This window comes from Dryobates pubescens, chromosome 13 (genome assembly GCF_014839835.1).
Source record: "Dryobates pubescens isolate bDryPub1 chromosome 13, bDryPub1.pri, whole genome shotgun sequence".
Taxonomy (NCBI): Eukaryota; Metazoa; Chordata; class Aves; order Piciformes; family Picidae; genus Dryobates; species Dryobates pubescens.
Window position 1 is genome coordinate 9,000,163 of NC_071624.1, and position 17,934 is coordinate 9,018,096.

General features: G+C 49.2%; 1 protein-coding gene across 1 annotated transcript in view; it reads left to right on the forward strand.

Moving 5' to 3' along the window:
* Window positions 1–17,934, forward strand: part of HDLBP (high density lipoprotein binding protein) — a 43,943-nt gene that overhangs the window by 18,815 nt on the left and 7,194 nt on the right. The window contains exons 2-20 of the mRNA XM_054166891.1: window positions 880–947; window positions 1,597–1,709; window positions 2,612–2,766; window positions 4,036–4,251; window positions 6,345–6,551; window positions 6,943–7,158; window positions 8,409–8,615; window positions 8,825–8,932; window positions 9,458–9,562; window positions 10,612–10,690; window positions 11,207–11,346; window positions 11,649–11,753; window positions 12,007–12,120; window positions 12,420–12,506; window positions 13,154–13,285; window positions 14,116–14,334; window positions 15,796–16,017; window positions 16,238–16,456; window positions 17,166–17,304. Coding sequence (XP_054022866.1) covers window positions 1,634–1,709; window positions 2,612–2,766; window positions 4,036–4,251; window positions 6,345–6,551; window positions 6,943–7,158; window positions 8,409–8,615; window positions 8,825–8,932; window positions 9,458–9,562; window positions 10,612–10,690; window positions 11,207–11,346; window positions 11,649–11,753; window positions 12,007–12,120; window positions 12,420–12,506; window positions 13,154–13,285; window positions 14,116–14,334; window positions 15,796–16,017; window positions 16,238–16,456; window positions 17,166–17,304 — 2,746 coding nt within the window. The 5' untranslated portion in view covers window positions 880–947; window positions 1,597–1,633. The remainder of the gene's footprint in view (window positions 1–879; window positions 948–1,596; window positions 1,710–2,611; window positions 2,767–4,035; window positions 4,252–6,344; window positions 6,552–6,942; window positions 7,159–8,408; window positions 8,616–8,824; window positions 8,933–9,457; window positions 9,563–10,611; window positions 10,691–11,206; window positions 11,347–11,648; window positions 11,754–12,006; window positions 12,121–12,419; window positions 12,507–13,153; window positions 13,286–14,115; window positions 14,335–15,795; window positions 16,018–16,237; window positions 16,457–17,165; window positions 17,305–17,934) is intronic.

Here is a 17,934-nt window from a genome sequence, read left to right on the forward strand (position 1 = left end):
GGGAGATAGAGGTCTCTTGTCCTGAAAGCACTCAGAGGCACTGGGTTTTAGGAGTGCAAGCCCTGCAAGAGCAGGCGTAACCACTGCAGGTGTGGGGAGCTGTTGTGCATCTGGCAGAATGTGTGCTGTGTTGTGCTGGCTTTCACATTTTTACTTACAGACCTAAACACTTTTTCAGTAACTCTGCAGGTCCAGGGGAGGTAAAGCTCCCATCAACAGTGTAATTTTTTTTCCTGGTTCCATCTTGTGTGTGCATCCAAAATAGTCCATAAAAAACCTGCATGGGTTTTGTTCTTCTGACTTGGGCCTGGACATGGAATTCAGTGCCTGGTACGATACAAAAATGAAGAGGTGGACTGAGCAGCAGCTATGTGCGGATAGCCCTGAGTGTTTGACTTAGTTTGTAAGGATGTCTGTGTTGATTCACCCAAGCTCCAATAAACTACATTCCTAACATCTGACTGATGGCAGTGATGTTGGCTGGTTTTCAGGTTGCTAGTTTTCTCTGACTAGATGTTGATGCTGTTGCTTACAACCCTGAAATTTCATGTCTCTCTTGCACATCTGTTACTAATTGACTATTTTTGCCTGACGCTGGATGGCTGCTCTTGTAGCCAGTGTGATGAAAGAGTAGCTACTCCGAGCTTCCTGCTGTGAGTTTTAAGTAGTTAGTGGTGTTGCCTGTAGCTCTGGTGAAACATGTCTGCTAAAGTACGATCAGATGTAACTCCGCGTGAGAACGTTTTGGATGGGGTGCAAGTTTGAAACAGTATAGGTGGTGGGGTTTGTTGGGAGTTCCAGCAATGGGAATGTCACGTTTTCCTTTTGTCTTGGAGCAGTCTCTTAATTTAAATTGTTTTCACTTTTTTCCCTATAAAGCAAAAGCTGGCAGGCTGACAAACGGGCAGCTTACAGGACGGACTCTCTGGCTACTGACCATTTAGCTGGTAAGTTCTTATTTTGGGAGAGCCAAAGATCTAGCTGCTGCTAAGCCTGCTTATCAGAGTGGCTTTCTCAGTGTATCCCTAAGTCAGTGGGAGTTCAGGCACCTAAGTCAGTCTTTTTCAGGAAGAGGCAGTGTTCTGAGTCCTTTGTGTTTTCTCCCCAGGGTTATACAGTGGTCTTAGACTGGCTGTCCAGACCTTTGAATACTCATTTAAAAGCTGCACACCATAGAATTGTTACTGTTGGAAAAGATCTTTAAGATCGAGTCGGTTGGACTTGATGATCTTTGAGGTCTCTTCCAACCTTGGTGATTCTGTGAGTCCAACCCTCACCATTAACAACTGAGAGAATAATTAGAGTACGCTTTAACAACTTCTGCACTCCCCCTTTCCAGTGACCACCTTAGGCTGCACAGCCTCTCCTTTCTTAAGGAGAAAATCTTGTTTTGATGACCTCTGTGCTGTGAGGAAATATCTTCCCTGACTTTCCCTCTGGTTCAGCAAGAGGGCTGGGCAGCTGACTGGTACCATAGATGCTTTCTGAGAGGCTGGCTGGGAAAGTGCTCCATGACAAATGCTTTGCCTTCTTGGAGTGACTTCTGTGCACGTTGAATGGTGTTGGTAACAGTGCTGCCACTTCTTTCTCTTCCAGTGGCATACCCGGATTGTGTGTGGGTGGGAAGTCGACAATGAGCTCCGTGGCAGTTTTGACCCAGGAGAGCTTTGCTGAACACCGCAGCGGCCTGGCTCAGCAGCAGGTGAAAGGTGAGAGAACACCGTTGAGTTCCTGTGAGGTGCCCCTGAATGCAGACAGCACAGGCAGGGTTCCTTGCTGTTACCCAAGCTTGCTCCGTACATCTGCTTCCCTGCCAAGCATGCAGATGTTGCACGCACCACTCCACTAAACTCTTGCCTTTCCACTGCCAACAGCACAGTGATGGTGCTGCACAGTGCAGGGCTGGGGGAAGCAAGCCTCAGCTCTTCACAGTGCTGTGGCTGGAAGTGCTGTCAGCTGTGAGATGATGAGGCACATGCAAGTGTGGAGCATTGGGCTTACAAGACAGTCTGGTGGGATCAGTGTGCTGGGATGTTGTTGCCTTCCTTTGCTCAGCCAGGTGCTGGGGGAAGGCAGCTTAGCTGCACTAACTGACTTAGTGATGAGTTTCAGCACCCATCCTCCAGCTGTGAGCTGACCTACTTGGCATGGCCCAGTGCACAACTGAGTTGAACATAGGATACAGGCTTTCCCTGGACTCTGCCCTAACTACAGTGCTTCTCCCCGCCTTCCTCCTGGGTGGATGTTTGTGTCTTATCTGCTTCTGACCTGCAGCCTTCCTCTGTTCCTTCTGCTTCTTTCTGCTCAGTCTGTTCTCCCTTAATCAAGCCCCTCTCGCTGACACCATTCACTTGCACATTTACTTCCTGTTGTCTGTAGTGCCAGCTCAGACAAGGTTGGTTGGTTAGCAGCTTCTGTGGTCCATACTGTGCTGGGGTCCTTTGTGCTCTGGACTTGGCTGCTCCACAAGCATAACTGTCATGGGATTAATAGCAGTGTACAAGTCATTTGCTCTCCCATGCTAGTAGTGCCTAAATCCAGTTGCACTATTTTGTAATAGGGACATTTCTTCAGGGAGAGCATGTAATTTACCTTGTGTGCTTCACTCCAGTTACAGCTTTAAACTCTGAAGAAGAGAATGATCCTCCAACCTACAAGGAAGCCTTCCCTCCTCTCCCTGAGAAAGCACCATGTTTGGAAGCTGCCCAGGAACCTTCTGGGCCCTGGAGCAAAATTCGACCAATAAAGGCTTCTGTCATCACTCAGGTTGGTGGGAGTGGGTGTCTTATTCTTCCCTTTTCCTCTCTCCAAAAAGTAGATGAAGTCAAGCCTTCCCTCAAGTATAAAATCCTTAGTGTGTCACATTGACAGCCTCTCTGCTGTACTTTAGCCTGAGGCATGAGAAGGATTGGAGCTGAGCTAGGATTGCTCTGGAGGGAAGGGCAGAAAGAGCTCTGCATCCCTGCTCCACAAAGAGCTGAAGCAGGCCTGAAGGGAGGATTGCAGAATTCAAGTAGTGAGCACTAATCCATTAAAGCATTCCCTCACAGCACATACTTTAGGAAGGTACCAGTATGGAGCAGACTGCCTGCTGCAGTGCTCTCATGCTTTCCCTGGTGGCAGCTTGGTGCCTCCACTGGAAAGGCTAATGGCTTGCACTGGTGTGCCAGTAAAGTTCTGTGTGGCAGCAAGAGAGGGACTGACAATCAAAAGCGTACTGACTGCTTGATGTCCCCTTGTGGAATCAGTGTTGTTTCAATTGGAAAAGACCTTAAAGATCATAGAGTCTAGCCATTATCAAACTCTACCAAGGCTGGTGCTAAACCATGTCCCTCAGCATCACATCTCTGCCTTCTTGTGACACCTCCAGGGATGGGGATTTGACCACTACTGTGGTCGTCCTGTTCCAGTGTTGGAGAACCCTTCCAGTGAAGAAGTTTCTTCTAATATCCAACCTAAACCTCCAGTGGTGCAACTTCAGGCCATTTCCTCTTGTCCTATCACTTGTTACTAGGGAGAAGAGACCAACCCCCACTTCTCTCCAGCTTCCTTCCAGGAGTTGCAGAGAGCAGTGAAGTTTCCCCTCAGCATCATTTTCTCCAGATTAAACAACCTCAGTTCCCTCACTGCTCCTCACAAGGTTCTTCAGACCCTTCACCAGCTTCATTGTCCTTCTGAATCTGTTCCAGCCCCTCAATGTCCTTGTAGTGAGGAGCCCAAAACTGAACCCAATACTCAAGGTGTAGCCTCACCAGTGCTGAGAACAGGGGGACATGACTGCCCTGGTCTTGGCTCATGTTCGTCTGCTGTCAATAAACACCCCCAGGTCTTTCCCTGCTTGGCAGTGTCCAGCCACTCTGCCCCAAGCCTGGAGTGTTCATGGAGTTGTGACCCAAGTGCAGGACTCGGCGCTTGCACTCGTTGAATCTCATCCTGTTTACCCCTCAACCCAGTCTGTCCAGGTCCCTCTGCAGAGCCTTCCTAGCCTCCAGCAGATCAACACTCACTCCTTTTATCTGCCCTGTACCTGAGCAGGTGTTCCATGTGCCACTGGAGGAGAGGAAATACAAGGACATGAATCAGTTTGGAGAAGGTGAGCAGGCAAAGATCTGCCTTGACATCATGCAGAAGACAGGAGCTCACCTGGAGCTGTCTCTTGCAAAGGACCAGGGCCTTTCCATCATGGTCTCTGGTAAGCTGGAAGCAGTCATGAAGGCTCGGAAGGAGATTGTCGCTCGGCTGCAGACTCAGGTGAGGGCAGCTAACTGTTTTCTCTTTTCATCTTTGCTCATCCCCAGACTGTCCAGTGCTCTGAGACCCTTGGGTGTGTGCGCTTACAAGTCAGAGAGGTGTTATTAGATGACTAATTCAGCTTTGCCATATATTTTCAAAGCGCACAATTGCCAATTTGGAATGGAAATGAGGCTTAAAATAGGAGTCAAAGCTAATTACAGGCCATGGTGTTGCAGGAAGGGTAGAGTCTGCAATCTCTGAGCACTTGAATTGCAAACAGTGACTTTGTGCTGAGGAGAGGGGAAGGCCCCTCAGACAATGCAGGTAGTGTGTGCTTTCTCTGGAGGACCTGGAGGGATGGTGTCCAGTTCTGGGCCCCTCAGTTTAGGAAGGACGTCGAGACACTTGAACGTGTCCAGAGAAAGGTAACAAGGCTGGTGAGAGGCCTTGAGCACAAGCCCTATGAGGAGAGGCTGAGGGAGCTGGGATTGTTTAGCCTGGAGAAGAGAAGGATCAGAGGTGACCTCATTGCCCTCTACAACTACCTGAAAGGTGGTTGTGGACAGGAGGGGGTTGGTCTCTTCTCCCAGGCAACCAGCACCAGAACAAGGGGACACAGTCTCAAGCTGTGCCAGGGGAGGTTTAGACTCGAGGTGAGGAAAAAGTTCTTCACTGAGCGAGTCATTCGTCATTGGAATGTGCTGCCCGGGGAGGTGGTGGAGTCACCGTCCCTGAAGGTGTTCAAGGGGAGATTGGACGTGGCACTTGGTGCCATGATCTAGTTGTGAGGTCTGTTGGAACAGGTTGGACTTGATGATCCTTGGGGTCTCTTCCAACCTTAGTTACTGTGATACTGTGATACTGTGTGATACTGTGAAAGAACAGCAGAGAAGACATCAGGCCAAAACCTGAAAGCTTCAGGTCATGGTTCTTGGTTGCATAACTCAAGCCACACTGGTAAGGAGCCACAGCCCCGTTGTTTTAGCTGCTTCTCCTATCCTCTAGGTTGATAATCAAGGTGGTAAGTTGTTAGGATATCAGCCAGGTCTCTGTGTGTTTTCAAGTGTGATGTCAAAGGCAGTTAATGCAGTAACTGCAATAGTTAATACCATGTCTGCTTAGCATTGTTCAGCCTGTGTGTCACACCCTGCCAGAGGGAAGAGAAAGGGACAAACCCTACATACTGTGCATCTGAAATGTAGTTCAAGTCCTACTGCTACAGATGCATGACCCACTGTCCTCAAATACACCTCCTACTGCACTGGCCCCAGTTCTGAAAGGTGTGTCTATATTCCCACCTAGGCTTTGGTGGCTTCAGTACATGGACCCAGAGTAGAAGAGTTGCACCAAGTGATCTTGTTTTGTTTTGTGGGATTTGTTTTGGGGTTTTGTTGTTGTACCTTGAATTTTAAGAGTCTAATTAGTAGCTGCTTGTTCACAGGCATCAAGAGCATGGTAGCAACCGTCAGTTGTCAGGTCAGTAAACTTGGTGAGAAGAGAATAAGTCAGGAATCCCTGTTACAAACCAACCCTTCAGTGGTAGATTGGGAGAAGCTCTTGGAACCCCTTTTCCAAGTGGGTCCTTCTAGAAGCAGTCCCAGGAGTATCCTGTGCTATATTGAGAAACCTTAGTAGCAGTAAGCATCACCTAACTGTCTACTTGCTGGAATAGGTTTCTGGTATTGAATTTCTGTTTCCTAGGAGTCAGACTGTATGTCTTGCTCTCTGTAGCCTTGGCAGCAGATGTCAGAGTTCAGATAAACTCCACCTATGATCTGTCATCTCAGTTGCTGTCCAGCACTGCTCCAGTGCCTTACACTGGTGGATGGGCACCTCCTGGTCTGTGCCTAAAGGTGTTTTGTGATTCAGGGTATTGCTGCAGTGCAAACAGAAGGGTTTTGAGGGAAGATGTGTTTTAGACTGCTGGTAGACAGGCACTGTAGTTCGACTGTTCTGGTACAGTATCAGTCCTCAGAACGTGTTGGGAAAGATTGCGTTTGCTCCTCAGCGGTACCACTAAGCAACATCTAACTTGCTTTCCCTGGCTCTGTTCCTGTGGATCTGTCAGTGCTGGCAAGGTCTCTCACAGATGCTTGGCTCATGTGTTGCAGGCTTCAGCGACAGTTGCCATCCCCAAGGAGCACCACCGTTTTGTCATTGGAAAGAATGGTGAGAAGCTGCAGGACCTGGAGCTCAAAACTGCAACCAAGATCCAGATCCCCCGCCCGGATGACCCCAGCAACCAGATCAAGATCACTGGCACTAAGGAAGGGATTGAGAAGGCCAGACACGAGATCTTGCTTATCTCTGCTGAGCAGGTACTGCAGTGCTGTGATCTCTCTCATGGCATTAGCTGCACAGCATCAGTCTGAACAGAGTCATGTTCTGTGCTGTATGAGTACCTCCCTCAAGTTCTGCAGCTCAAGCCCCAGAAAGTGTGAAATCAGAAAAGTGTGTTTTGTGTTTGGGGTGAACTTCATTAGGTGCCAGCAGAGATGAGGCAAGAGGTCATAGAGGTGAAGGCTGTAAATCAACAGCGGCAACAGCAGTGTTTGTAGATGGAAGGAGATGGAGATCTACAAGCCTGCCATCTGAGAAGGGTGCCCTGGGCCAGTGTCAAGCAATGCAGCACTGGGAGCTTAGGTGTGTCTGGCAGAGACTCTAACATGGAGGGCAGTTCCCAGCGAGGTGTGTTCTGGGCTCTTGCAGGATAAGCGTGCCGTGGAGCGGCTGGACGTGGAGAAGGTGTTCCACCCCTTCATTGCTGGCCCCTACAACAAGCTGGTGAGCGAGCTCATGCAGGACACGGGGACACGCATCAACATTCCTCCACCTAGCATCAACAAGACAGAGATAGTCTTCACAGGGGAAAAGGAACAGCTAGCCCAGGCTGTGGCTCGTGTTAAGAAGATCTATGAGGAGAAGGTATGGATGGTCCATATAGCTTCCCATCTTCCCACACCTGCTCATAGTCCCTGTTCCCCTTTTGCTCTAAAGCATCCCTCTGTTGCACCCTCCTCACATCAGCTCTGGCTCACCAACCTTTGCAGTACATGGCCTTAGATCATCATCATAGAATGGCTTAGGTTGGAGGGGAATCTTAAAGATCATCTATTCCAACTTCCCTGCCATGGGCAGGGACACTTCTACTGGACTTGGTTGCTCAAGGCCTCACCCAGTTTGGCTTCCAATCCACAACTTCCCTGAGCAACCTGTTCTAGTGTCTCATCATCCTCATACTGAGGAACCTCTCCCTAAGATCCAGTCTAAACCTCCTCTTCCTCAGCTTCAAACCATTCCCTCATGTCCTGTTACTTGACCCCCCTATGAGAAATCCTTCTCCAGCTTTTCTGTAGGTAATGGAAGGCAGGTATTGCAACCTTCAAGAATGGGAAGGCAGCTGTAAGGTGACCCTAGAATCTTTTCTCCAAGCTAAACAACCCCAGCTCCCTCAGCCTCTCCTCATAGGAGCAGCCCTTGGATCATCTTTGTGGCCCTCCTCTGGACTTGCTCCAACAGTTCTATGTCCTTATTTCCTCATTCAGCAGAGTGGGGCTTGTGGGGATACCACCAGGGAGGTGGCAGATTTTTCACTTTCCAGTTTCATGGCAATTAGCAGACTATGAAGGACTCCCCTGGCAGGTGCTATTAAGGAAGAAAGTGTGAAGTCTACAGCAGTGACCAGCTGCCCATAGCAAAGTTTCTGCCTAAGTAGAAGTTACTGAACAGTGAATTTTACTCCAGTTTATTTTCCACAGCCAGCATAGCTGTGAATATCCGTGTTGGGCTGTTTCTCCTCATGGATAGGTCTGGGTTTCAACAGAGGTAATCGGCTCGCAGTCTGTAGCCTGCATGGTTTTGCATTACAGCACCGCCTGGGGGAGAGCTGTGCACTGAGCCCTCCTGTGCAGGGTAGGGCATGTGTATGTGGTTTTCTCCATGTAGTGTCCCAGGGAACTGGACAAAAACATGCTGGGTTTGTCCTTCACCTGTGAATTTTTAAGCACAAGGCTTTCTGTAGGAAGGGGCCCAACAGGGACTAGGGTCCTGCAGAAGCACTGTGCTCCTTTGCTTTCCTCTTGCCTGGGTGCGCAGTTTCACTGCACCTTGTGACTCTTCTTGCTGCTCTTCCCTGCCCCACTGTAATTAATGCCCTACTGCCTCTGCCCCTGCAGAAAAAGAAGACTACTACCATTGCAGTGGAGGTGAAGAAGTCCCAGCACAAGTATGTCATCGGCCCCAAGGGGAATTCCCTGCAGGAGATCTTGGAGAAAACTGGAGTCTCTGTCGAGATCCCACCCACTGACAGTAGCTCGGAGACGGTGATACTGCGAGGCGAGCCTGAAAAGCTTGGGCAGGCGCTGACTGAAGTTTATGCAAAGGTACTGACCAGATGGGCTAGGCCTCCTCTCCAAGTCCCATCAGGATACATCTGTGAGCCCTGACAAGTAGAGGGGGTGGTCTTTGTTGGGCTGTTAGAGATGCAGCTTAGCAGTCAGCACTGATGGCGTGGCATGGGAACTGGAAGTGAATTTTTGTGACGGTGTCTTCAGTCTGTCCCTCAGGCAGCTTCTGTTTTCCTCTCCGACAGGCCAACAGTTTCACCGTCTCCTCGGTCTCTGCCCCCTCTTGGCTTCATCGTTTCATTATTGGAAAGAAAGGACAAAACCTGGCCAAAATAACTCAGCAGATGCCAAAGGTATGGATGAGCTGGTTGGCTTAGCACCCTCTGATGTACAGTTTAGTCCAGATCACTCTCTGCATAAAAAAGAAATGTATTCAAGCGTGGGTAACACCGGGGAGGAAATGATGCAGATCTTAATATTAAGGGAAGCCAAACGCTGCTCAGCCTATGTTGTTCTCATGGCTTGAGCCCTTCAAAGGAAGCTGTATGTGGAACTTGTTTGAGAATTGATGGAGCAGAATACCTGCAAATGCTGACTTCAATGAGGCTTCTCCCTGGTGAGTTAGATGATGTCTATAGAAAGACTAGGTTAGTAACTACCCCAAAGTCCTTGTGGGGCTCCAGGGCAGCACCAAAACCTTGGTCTCTAGACGCTGTGAATGCTGTTGCCACCTTCTGAAACCATGGGAATGATGTGTGTAGTTTGTAGGAAGGAAACCACCCCTTAGTGGCAGGGACTGATGATACAGGCCTGGCTAACAGCATTGATCTGGCTTGTATCTTGGAAAACTCTTCATGGATTCATTACCTTCTCTCAAGGTTCATATTGAATTCACCGAAGGAGAGGATAAAATCACTTTGGAAGGACCTACAGAAGATGTGAACGTGGCTCAGGAACAGATTGAAGTTATGGTCAAGGATCTGGTAAGTTGGTGCTACTGGTTCCAGTATACAAGAAATTGGGGGAAGAAGGGGCAACAGAGCAGAGATTATGAGTCTGGATGTCTATCACATCCATGCAATGTCTTGACATGCTTAACAACTTGCAGGAGACAAGTTGTGTGGCAGATGGGTAAAACCCTTGGTTACACACCTCACCAACAGCATTCTTCAAAACTCAGCAGAGATGTAGATGCAGAGAAGGAAAGGTTCTCTATCAGTTGGCTGGAGAGTCATCTAAGTCCCTTTTGAGTGTTTAATAAGTATTGTGCAGATGGTTGACAGCTGGCTGAACATGAGCCAGCAGTGTGCTCTGGTAGCCAAGAAGGCCACCAACATTCTGGGCTTCAATCAGCATCAGTGTGGCCAGCAGGACCAGGGCAGTTCTCAGCACTGGTGAGGCCATACCTTAAGGACTGGGTTCAATTTTAGGCCCCTCACTACAAGAAGGACATTGAAGGGCTGGAGTGTGCCCAGAGAAGGGCAACAAAGCTGGTAAGGGTCTGGAGAACAGGTCTGCAAGGAGTGGCTGAGGGCACTGGGATTATTTATTGTGGAGAAGAAGAGGCTGAGAGAACTCATTGCTCTCCACGACTCCCCGGGAGGAGGCTGGAGTGAGGAGGGGGTTATCGGTCTCTCCTGCCTAGTGTCAGGAGGTAGAATGAGAGGAAATGGCCTGAAATTGTGCCAGGGGAGGTTTATATTGGATATTAGGAAAAATTTCTTTTCTGCAAGAGTGGCCAGGCATTAGAACAGGCTGCCCAGGGAGGTGGTGGAGTCACCATCCCTTGGAGGTGTTGGAAAAATGGCATGTTCCAAAAAGCAGATGTGGCCCTTTGAGGACTTGGTTTAATGGCCGTGGTGGTGTTGGGCCCATGGTTGGACTCAGTGGCCTTCGAGGTGCTTTCCAACCAAAACAATCCTATGATTCAAGCTGGAGACTCAGTGCCAGTACTGGCAGTAGGCAGTTCCTGAGGGCATAACTCAGGAGAAGTGGTGAGCTGCCTTACTTAGCCCTGTGCAATTCTTTACAGATCAACCGGATGGATTATGCGGAAATCAATGTTGACCACAAATTCCACCGACACCTCATTGGCAAGAATGGAGCTAACAGTAAGTGGGGTGCCTTCCTAATCCCTCTTATGCTCAGACTCCCTGTGTTTAGTAGATGATATCAGGGGCTCTGTAGCTCACCCAGCATGCTGTCTCCACCACATTTCCTCTGCTTTTACTGAGTGATGTTGGCATGAGGAGGCCTTGATGTTGGCCAGTGAGGCCTTGGAGTAGCTTTAATGTGTGAGAGTGTTGGGAGGTTGAACAGTGGTGGGATCACTTTGCCATGAGTTGTTTGGGGTTTTTTTAGTTGGAAAATTGTCAGGTTTGCTTTGGTTTTTTGTTGTTTTGGGGTTTAAGTTGCTCTATGTGAATTGTGCTTTAGCAGCCAATTGGGGGTGGTAGAAATCTGCTTGGTGAGTTTCCCCCAGGAAAAGAATTTGGGATTAGAAACAAATTATCATCTTCTGATCCTAAATGTGGTGCTGTTTGGGGAGGAAACAGATGCCTCACTCTGGCAAGAAACAATTGGCTCTAAGCAGTGATAATCGAGGTACTTGCTTCCTTGCCTTGAAGTTAACAGGATTAAGGACCTCTACAAGGTGTCTGTACGCATTCCTCCGGACAACGAGAAGAGCAATCTGATCCGAATTGAAGGAGACCCACAGGGGGTCCAACAGGCCAAGAAAGAGCTGCTGGAACTTGCTTCCCGTATGGTGAGTAGGATGTGATCTTTGGGGGGCTGCAGGGGTTTGGCTGTTGTGTTCCCTTGTAACCTTCTGGTGCAAGTGTGTGCCCCTTGCCTGCTAAGCACATGGATTCCATGACGAGCGTGAGCTCCTCTTCACAGATGAGTTCTTCTGTTCCCTTGGATGCCCCTTCTCTGTCAACCTAGAATAAATGTTGTCTAGAGGAGGGAAGTGGGACAGTGCTGGCAAGTGAACTGTCAGTCAGCAGACTGGCAAATGAAAGTTCAGCTCTTCTGCTGAGCACTCAGTGCAGACTCTGTTCTCATCAGGAAAATGAACGCACCAAGGACCTAATCATCGAGCAGAAATTCCACCGGACCATCATTGGGCAGAAGGGTGAGCGGATCCGGGAAATCCGGGAGAAATTCCCAGAGGTAAGGCTCTCCAGGAGATGAGGAAGGGATATTTCCTACTGAAGGGGTAGACACAGAGTTGCTGAAGCTCATAAATGTCACAGCTCTGTATCTAGCGTGTCCAAGAAGAGTTCTTTTGGCCGGGCACTGCTAATACAGTTACCCTTTTCCGAATGGGAAGGGGGATGTGTAGGATTTCCCTAAGTCCTGCTTGTGGCTGACACAGCAATTCTTGCCTTTGCTTGAGCTGGCTGTACATGTCCATCTCCTGCAGGTTATCATCAACTTCCCAGACCCTGCGCACAAGAGTGACATCGTCCAACTCAGAGGGCCCAAAAACGAGGTGGAGAAGTGCACCAAGTACATGCAAAAGATGGTGGCAGACCTGGTAAGGAGGACTTCGGTGTGCTGATCTCTCCTGTGTGCCTGCATAGTCCTGAAGTAAAGCAGACCTGTACTGGCTTGGCTAGGGCTGAAACACCTCATAGTTAGGGAGCTGTGGACACTGACTGGAGGTGGGGTGATACCTGTTATTTAAGGGCTATATGCTTATTCTTGCTCATGTCTCATATAGAGAACTTCCTTGGGTATAAGCCTGTTGTCAGAAGCTTGCTTAGCAGTTCCTGGGACAGGGCTTCACTTGCTATGACAATGGAGTTTTCAATTCTTTTTTCCTTTCTGCCTTAGGTTGAAAACAGCTTTTCTATTTCTGTCCCCATCTTCAAACAATTCCACAAGAACATCATAGGAAAAGGAGGTGCCAACATCAAGAAGGTGAGGTGTATTGCCTCTCTCCAGTCCTCACTATGGTCACTGCCTGCAGCTAAATAGCACTCACTGCTCTCTCCTGCTCATTGGTGATGTCAAATCACAGAATGGTTTGGGCTGGAAGGGACCTCCAAGTCCAACACCCTTGCCAGGGCAGGATCACTTACGGCAGGTCACGCAGGAATGCATCCAGGCTGTTTTTGAAAGTCTCAAGAGAAGGAGACTCCACAACCTCTCTGGGCAGCCTACTCCAGTGCTCTGTCACCCTCACAGTGAAAAAGTTTTCCCTTGTGTTCCCAAGGAACCTCCTCTGCTCCAGCTCACACCCATTGCCCCTTGTCCTATCATTGGACATCAGTGAAGAGAGCCTGCCCCTGTCCTCTCAACACTCGCCCTTCATGTCTTTATAACGATGCATGAAGTCACCCCTCAGTCTCTTCTTCTCCAAGCTGAAGAGCCCCAGCTCCCTTAGCCTTTCCTCAGCAGAGAGATGTTCCACTCCCTTCAACATCTTTGACTCTGTACTGGACTCTTCCAAGCAGTTGCTGAGGTCCTTCTTGATCCGAGGGGTCCAGAACTGGACACAATATGTAACTTCCAAGGGCTTTTTTCTGACATGGAACACCTCTGAGACAACTTTTTCCTTTTACCAGATCCGTGAAGAAAGCAACACCAAAATTGACCTCCCAGCAGAGAACAGCAACTCGGAGACAATTGTTATCACAGGCAAGAGAGCAAACTGTGAGGCTGCTCGCCACAGAATTCTTGCCATCCAGAAAGAGCTGGTGAGTGAAACGTCTGGGCTGTGTGGGAACACCAGCGACGAGCAGTGTGAGCAATCTGGCAGTGCAGGCCTAAGAGCCTGACATGGTGGTAGGCCATGCTCAGCATAAGTGCAGAGCCAGCTACCAGTATGCCAAAACAGTGCTGTGCCTGCAGCACTGTAACTAAAACAAGACGCTGCTAGCTAGAAACATAGTGAGTTATCTCGGGACAACAGGACATGCACCTGCATCAACAAACCTCGCGTGTCATCAGTAGTTGGACCAATAATCTACAATGGTGTGATGTGTGGTCACTCATAGGGGACCAATGAGTCCATGCCAGCAAGGCACCCTGAGTTTATATAAGTTGTAGCAGTTTCCTTGCTATGCACTTCTTCTTTTTCTGCCTGTCCTGTCTCCTCTCCTTCCATGCTTTGCTGTGCCATGCTTTCACCATAGGCCTGAGCCATAGGCCTGCAATACTGGAACAATAAAGGATCAATACTGATCATATTGGTTGGCCATATTGATTCCGAGAACCTCCGTCGTCGCCGTATCTGGCTAAAGGGATGTGCAGATGAGGGACTTGAAAATGCTGCTAGAAGACATAAATACAGAAGTGCTAGCAGTGAGGTAGAGCTGGGTGGACAGGGAGCAGGCAAATGTGAGTGTCAGTCTGTGAGTTTGTGGCTGCCACTCTCAGGAGCAGCCAGTCTCAAGCACCTCTGGTCAGTCATTCCTTACACATAACTTCATGAAGCTCCTAGCAACATGGTGGTTAGAGGGTAAGCAGGGTGGGTGCTAATGCATTTTAGCAGCTTAGCTAACAGTTTGGTACTGTTTTCTCTTAGGCCAACATCACAGAGGTGGAGGTCTCTATTCCTTCCAAACTGCACAATTCCCTCATCGGCGCCAAAGGCCGCTTCATCCGCTCCATTATGGAGGAGTGTGGTGGAGTACACATCCATTTCCCTACTGAGGGCTCTGGCAGTGACACAGTGACCATCAGGGGCCCAGCCCAGGATGTGGAGAAAGCCAAGAAACAGCTGCTGCACCTGGCAGAGGAGAAGGTGAGCCTTGTCTTATAAGGGAAGGAGCAGATAGTTTTGGCTAGCCATTTCATTTTGGGTATTGAAGTGATCCCCTTTGCTTGCTGGGAAACCTCTGGCATCAGCCAACCTAATGCTCTTTTGAGGGATTTGAGTCCTGTTGGGATGATTAAAAGATAAGATAATGAGTTCTTCTCCCATGGGTAGAAGAACTGGCTAATGCTTCTCAAAGGGTTAAGACTCCCCCACTCCTGTAGTTTGAATGTTATTTGGTATCCACGCTTCTCTGAAGCAGCTTTCTCTGCTGTTACCTCTTCTACATTTTTCTTGACCTCTGTCTGAATTCCAGCTCCAGTTCTTCCATTACACTGCATGTATCTGGTTTTGAGAACTTGCACTGAGCTGTGAGTTGACTGACCAGCTGGTCATTTTAATAGCCAGAAAAAGCCCTTTCTAATATCAGCTTGTGGACTTGTTCTCCTGATCAGTTGGCTGCCTCTGCAACCAGCAGTCAGCAAATTGTCAGGCTGGCTTGTGTAAATGTCATGCAGAATTGCAGAATGTTAGGGGTTGGAAGGGACCTCCAGTGATTGAGTCCAACACCCTTGCCAGAGCAGGATCACCTAGGGCAGGTCACACAGGAATGCATCCAGGCTGGTTTTGAAAGTTTCTGGAGGAGGAGATTCCACAACCTCTGGGCAGCCTGCTCCAGGGCTCTGTCATCCTCACAGTGAGAGTTGAAAGTTGTAGAACCTCCTCTGCTCCAGCTTGCATGCATTGCCCCTTGTCTTATCACTGAGCAGAGCCTTGCTCCATCCTCCAGACACTTGCCCTTCACATCTTACTAAACATGAATGAGGTCACCACTCAGTCTCCACTTCTCCAAGCTGAAGAGCCCCAGCTCCCTCAGTCTTTCCTCAGCAGGGAGATGTTCCACTCCCTTCAGCATCTTTGTGGCTCTGTGCTGGACTCTTTCAAGTGGTTCCCTGAGGCCCTTCTTGAACTGAGGGACCCAGAACTGGACACTATTCCATATGTGGCCTCAGCAGGGCAGAGTAGAGGGGGAGAACTTCTCTTGACTTACTAACTACTACCCTTCTAATACACCCCAGGATGCCACTGGGCACCTTGGCCACAAAGGCACATTGCTGGCTCGTTGTCATCCTTGCATCCACCAGGACCCCCAGGTCCCTCTTCCCTACACTGCTTTCCAGCAGGTCACTTGCCAACCTATACTGGGACAGGCCCTCATCTCCTATGGAAGTCTTTCCTGCTCATGTTCTCACTTTTATGCCGAGTTAGCTTTTCAGCCTTGAGAACATCGTTTGGGTCCTGTTCTGGATGTAAGATGTCTTGTACCTTTCTGATGTTGATGGCATGCTTCCTCTGCCTCGCTCTTGCAACTCTGTGTGTGGGTGCAGGCAGCACCTTGTCGTTGATGTGTATTGTCTGTGTGTTCCATGAGTATGTGACTCCTTTCAGCAAACCAAGAGTTACACGGTGGACCTCCGTGCAAAGCCAGAGTACCACAAGTTCCTTATTGGCAAGGGCGGTGGCAACATCCGTAAGGTGCGTGACAACACTGGGGCCCGCATCATCTTCCCAACCTCTGAGGACAAAGATCAAGAGCTGATTACTATCATGGGAACTGAGGAGGCTGTCAAAGAGGCACAGAAGGAATTGGAGGCCCTCATCAAGAACCTGGTATGAAATACTCTTTCTACTTTCTTGCCTGTCACTGTAGCAAAAAGTAAGGAGTTGGTGTAGAGTACCTCTTTGTCCTGAAGCTGTCTGCTGCCCTTTGTGTGAGCCCCAAAAGGTCATCCTTACTTGCTGGAGGGAGGCTGTAAACTGATTGCTGTTGAGTGAAGCAAAACTCCTGCACTGAGGCAGGCAGGATTGAGTGGCTGTCATCTGTTGGCAGGATAACGTGGTTGAAGACTCCATGGTGGTTGACCCCAAGCACCACCGCCACTTCGTGATCCGGAGAGGGCAGGTTCTGCGTGAGATTGCAGACGAGTACGGTGGTGTGATGGTCAGCTTCCCCCGCTCCGGCACCCAGAGCGACAAAGTCACCCTCAAAGGAGCCAAGGACTGCGTGGAGGCAGCCAAGAAACGCATCCACGAGATCATTGAGGACCTGGTATGTCGCAGGACAACTGTTCCCATTATGCTTTGTTGCTCCAGCAGTGCCCTCCTTCAACCCACTGTACAGCCAAGCTGTGAAGGAACAAGTCTCACAGTAGATTGGGGATCTAAAACTTTGCTGTCAGCTTACAAAGTCTGCAGACTGTAGTTCCTGGCCTGAGGAGTGGCAGTTGGCTCCAAAATGGCAATGCTGCAGGAAGCAATTGCCTCCTTTGACCATTTCTTGGGTTTTAGGAGTAGAAATTGGAGGCCCTTGTTTTGTGTACTTCTGAACATTAATAGAGTGGAACCTTCTTGTGCCTTTCCATGCTTGGTGTTGGGCAGTGGTTGCTGTTTGGGCTTTTCCTGTGCTGTTAATAATGACTCTGGGAAACAGTGAGTTCTGGAACCTCTTCTCTTCCCTTCCCTCCTTTTTTATCCTTCTCCTTTTTTCTAATGTTTCCAAGCTTTCAGAGTAATGAAGAGCTTTGGACTCAGAAGCCTCTGACATCATGGGTTGGAGGCAGCCTTCATTAAAGAAATCCTCTGCTAACCTGTCTGAGAGAGGAAGGATTCTAGGAAGCTTTCAGTTCTTCCCCTACCAGCAGCTGTTCCCTTTTCTAACTCCTTTCTACATCCAGTCCATTACGGATTTCACCAAGCACAAGCTTCCTGCTGTTTAAGAGGTTGCATCACAATAGAGCTACAACTCTGCTTTCTCCTAGGAAGCCCAAGTGACAATTGAATGCACCATTCCACAAAAGTTCCACCGCTCCATTATGGGCCCCAAAGGATCCCGGATCCAGCAGATCACCCGGGACTATGGCGTCCAGATCAAATTCCCTGACAGGGAGGAGAACCCAGGTGTGTCCATGGATGCATGTTCATGTGGTAGTTGGAGTGATCAAATGAATATATAGCATAGTGTAGCCTACACCCCATACCAGTGGAGATTTCTACTTAAATCTATGGAGAAGTGACCCTAAGTGTTCCTTGCAGTGCCCTTGAATCTGGCTTACCGTCAACCTTGCCCTCTTTGGAAGAGGGGACACTTTTCTGAGGTAAAATGCAGACTTGGGTCTTCTGAACGTGTTCTTGCCACAGGGCACAGGCAACATGAGGACCAACCCTGGCAAAAATGGTTCTACAGGTTTACTAAGGTCTCTGAGCTCTCCTGCTCTTCATGCTGGATGTACTGAATCCAGCACAGCTGGAACCTGTTGAGCGCTTTGGCCAAGCCCCACCCTTCGGGTGCTGTGCTGGTGAATATCTCTGAGGGAGGAGCTGACAGCCTTACTGCCTCTCCTAAAGGAGGACTGCAGCCTCTGCTTCTGTAGTGCAACTGCAGATCCTTCTCCTGCAGGCAGAGGCAGTGTCAGTTCTGTGCAGGAAGGTGTGAAGCAGACTGCCTTGGTGAATGTTCTTGTCCTGCTCATTCCAGGCCAAGCCATGGCAAGCTACCTGTGCTAGGAGTGGGCTCCTCCACAGCAGCCT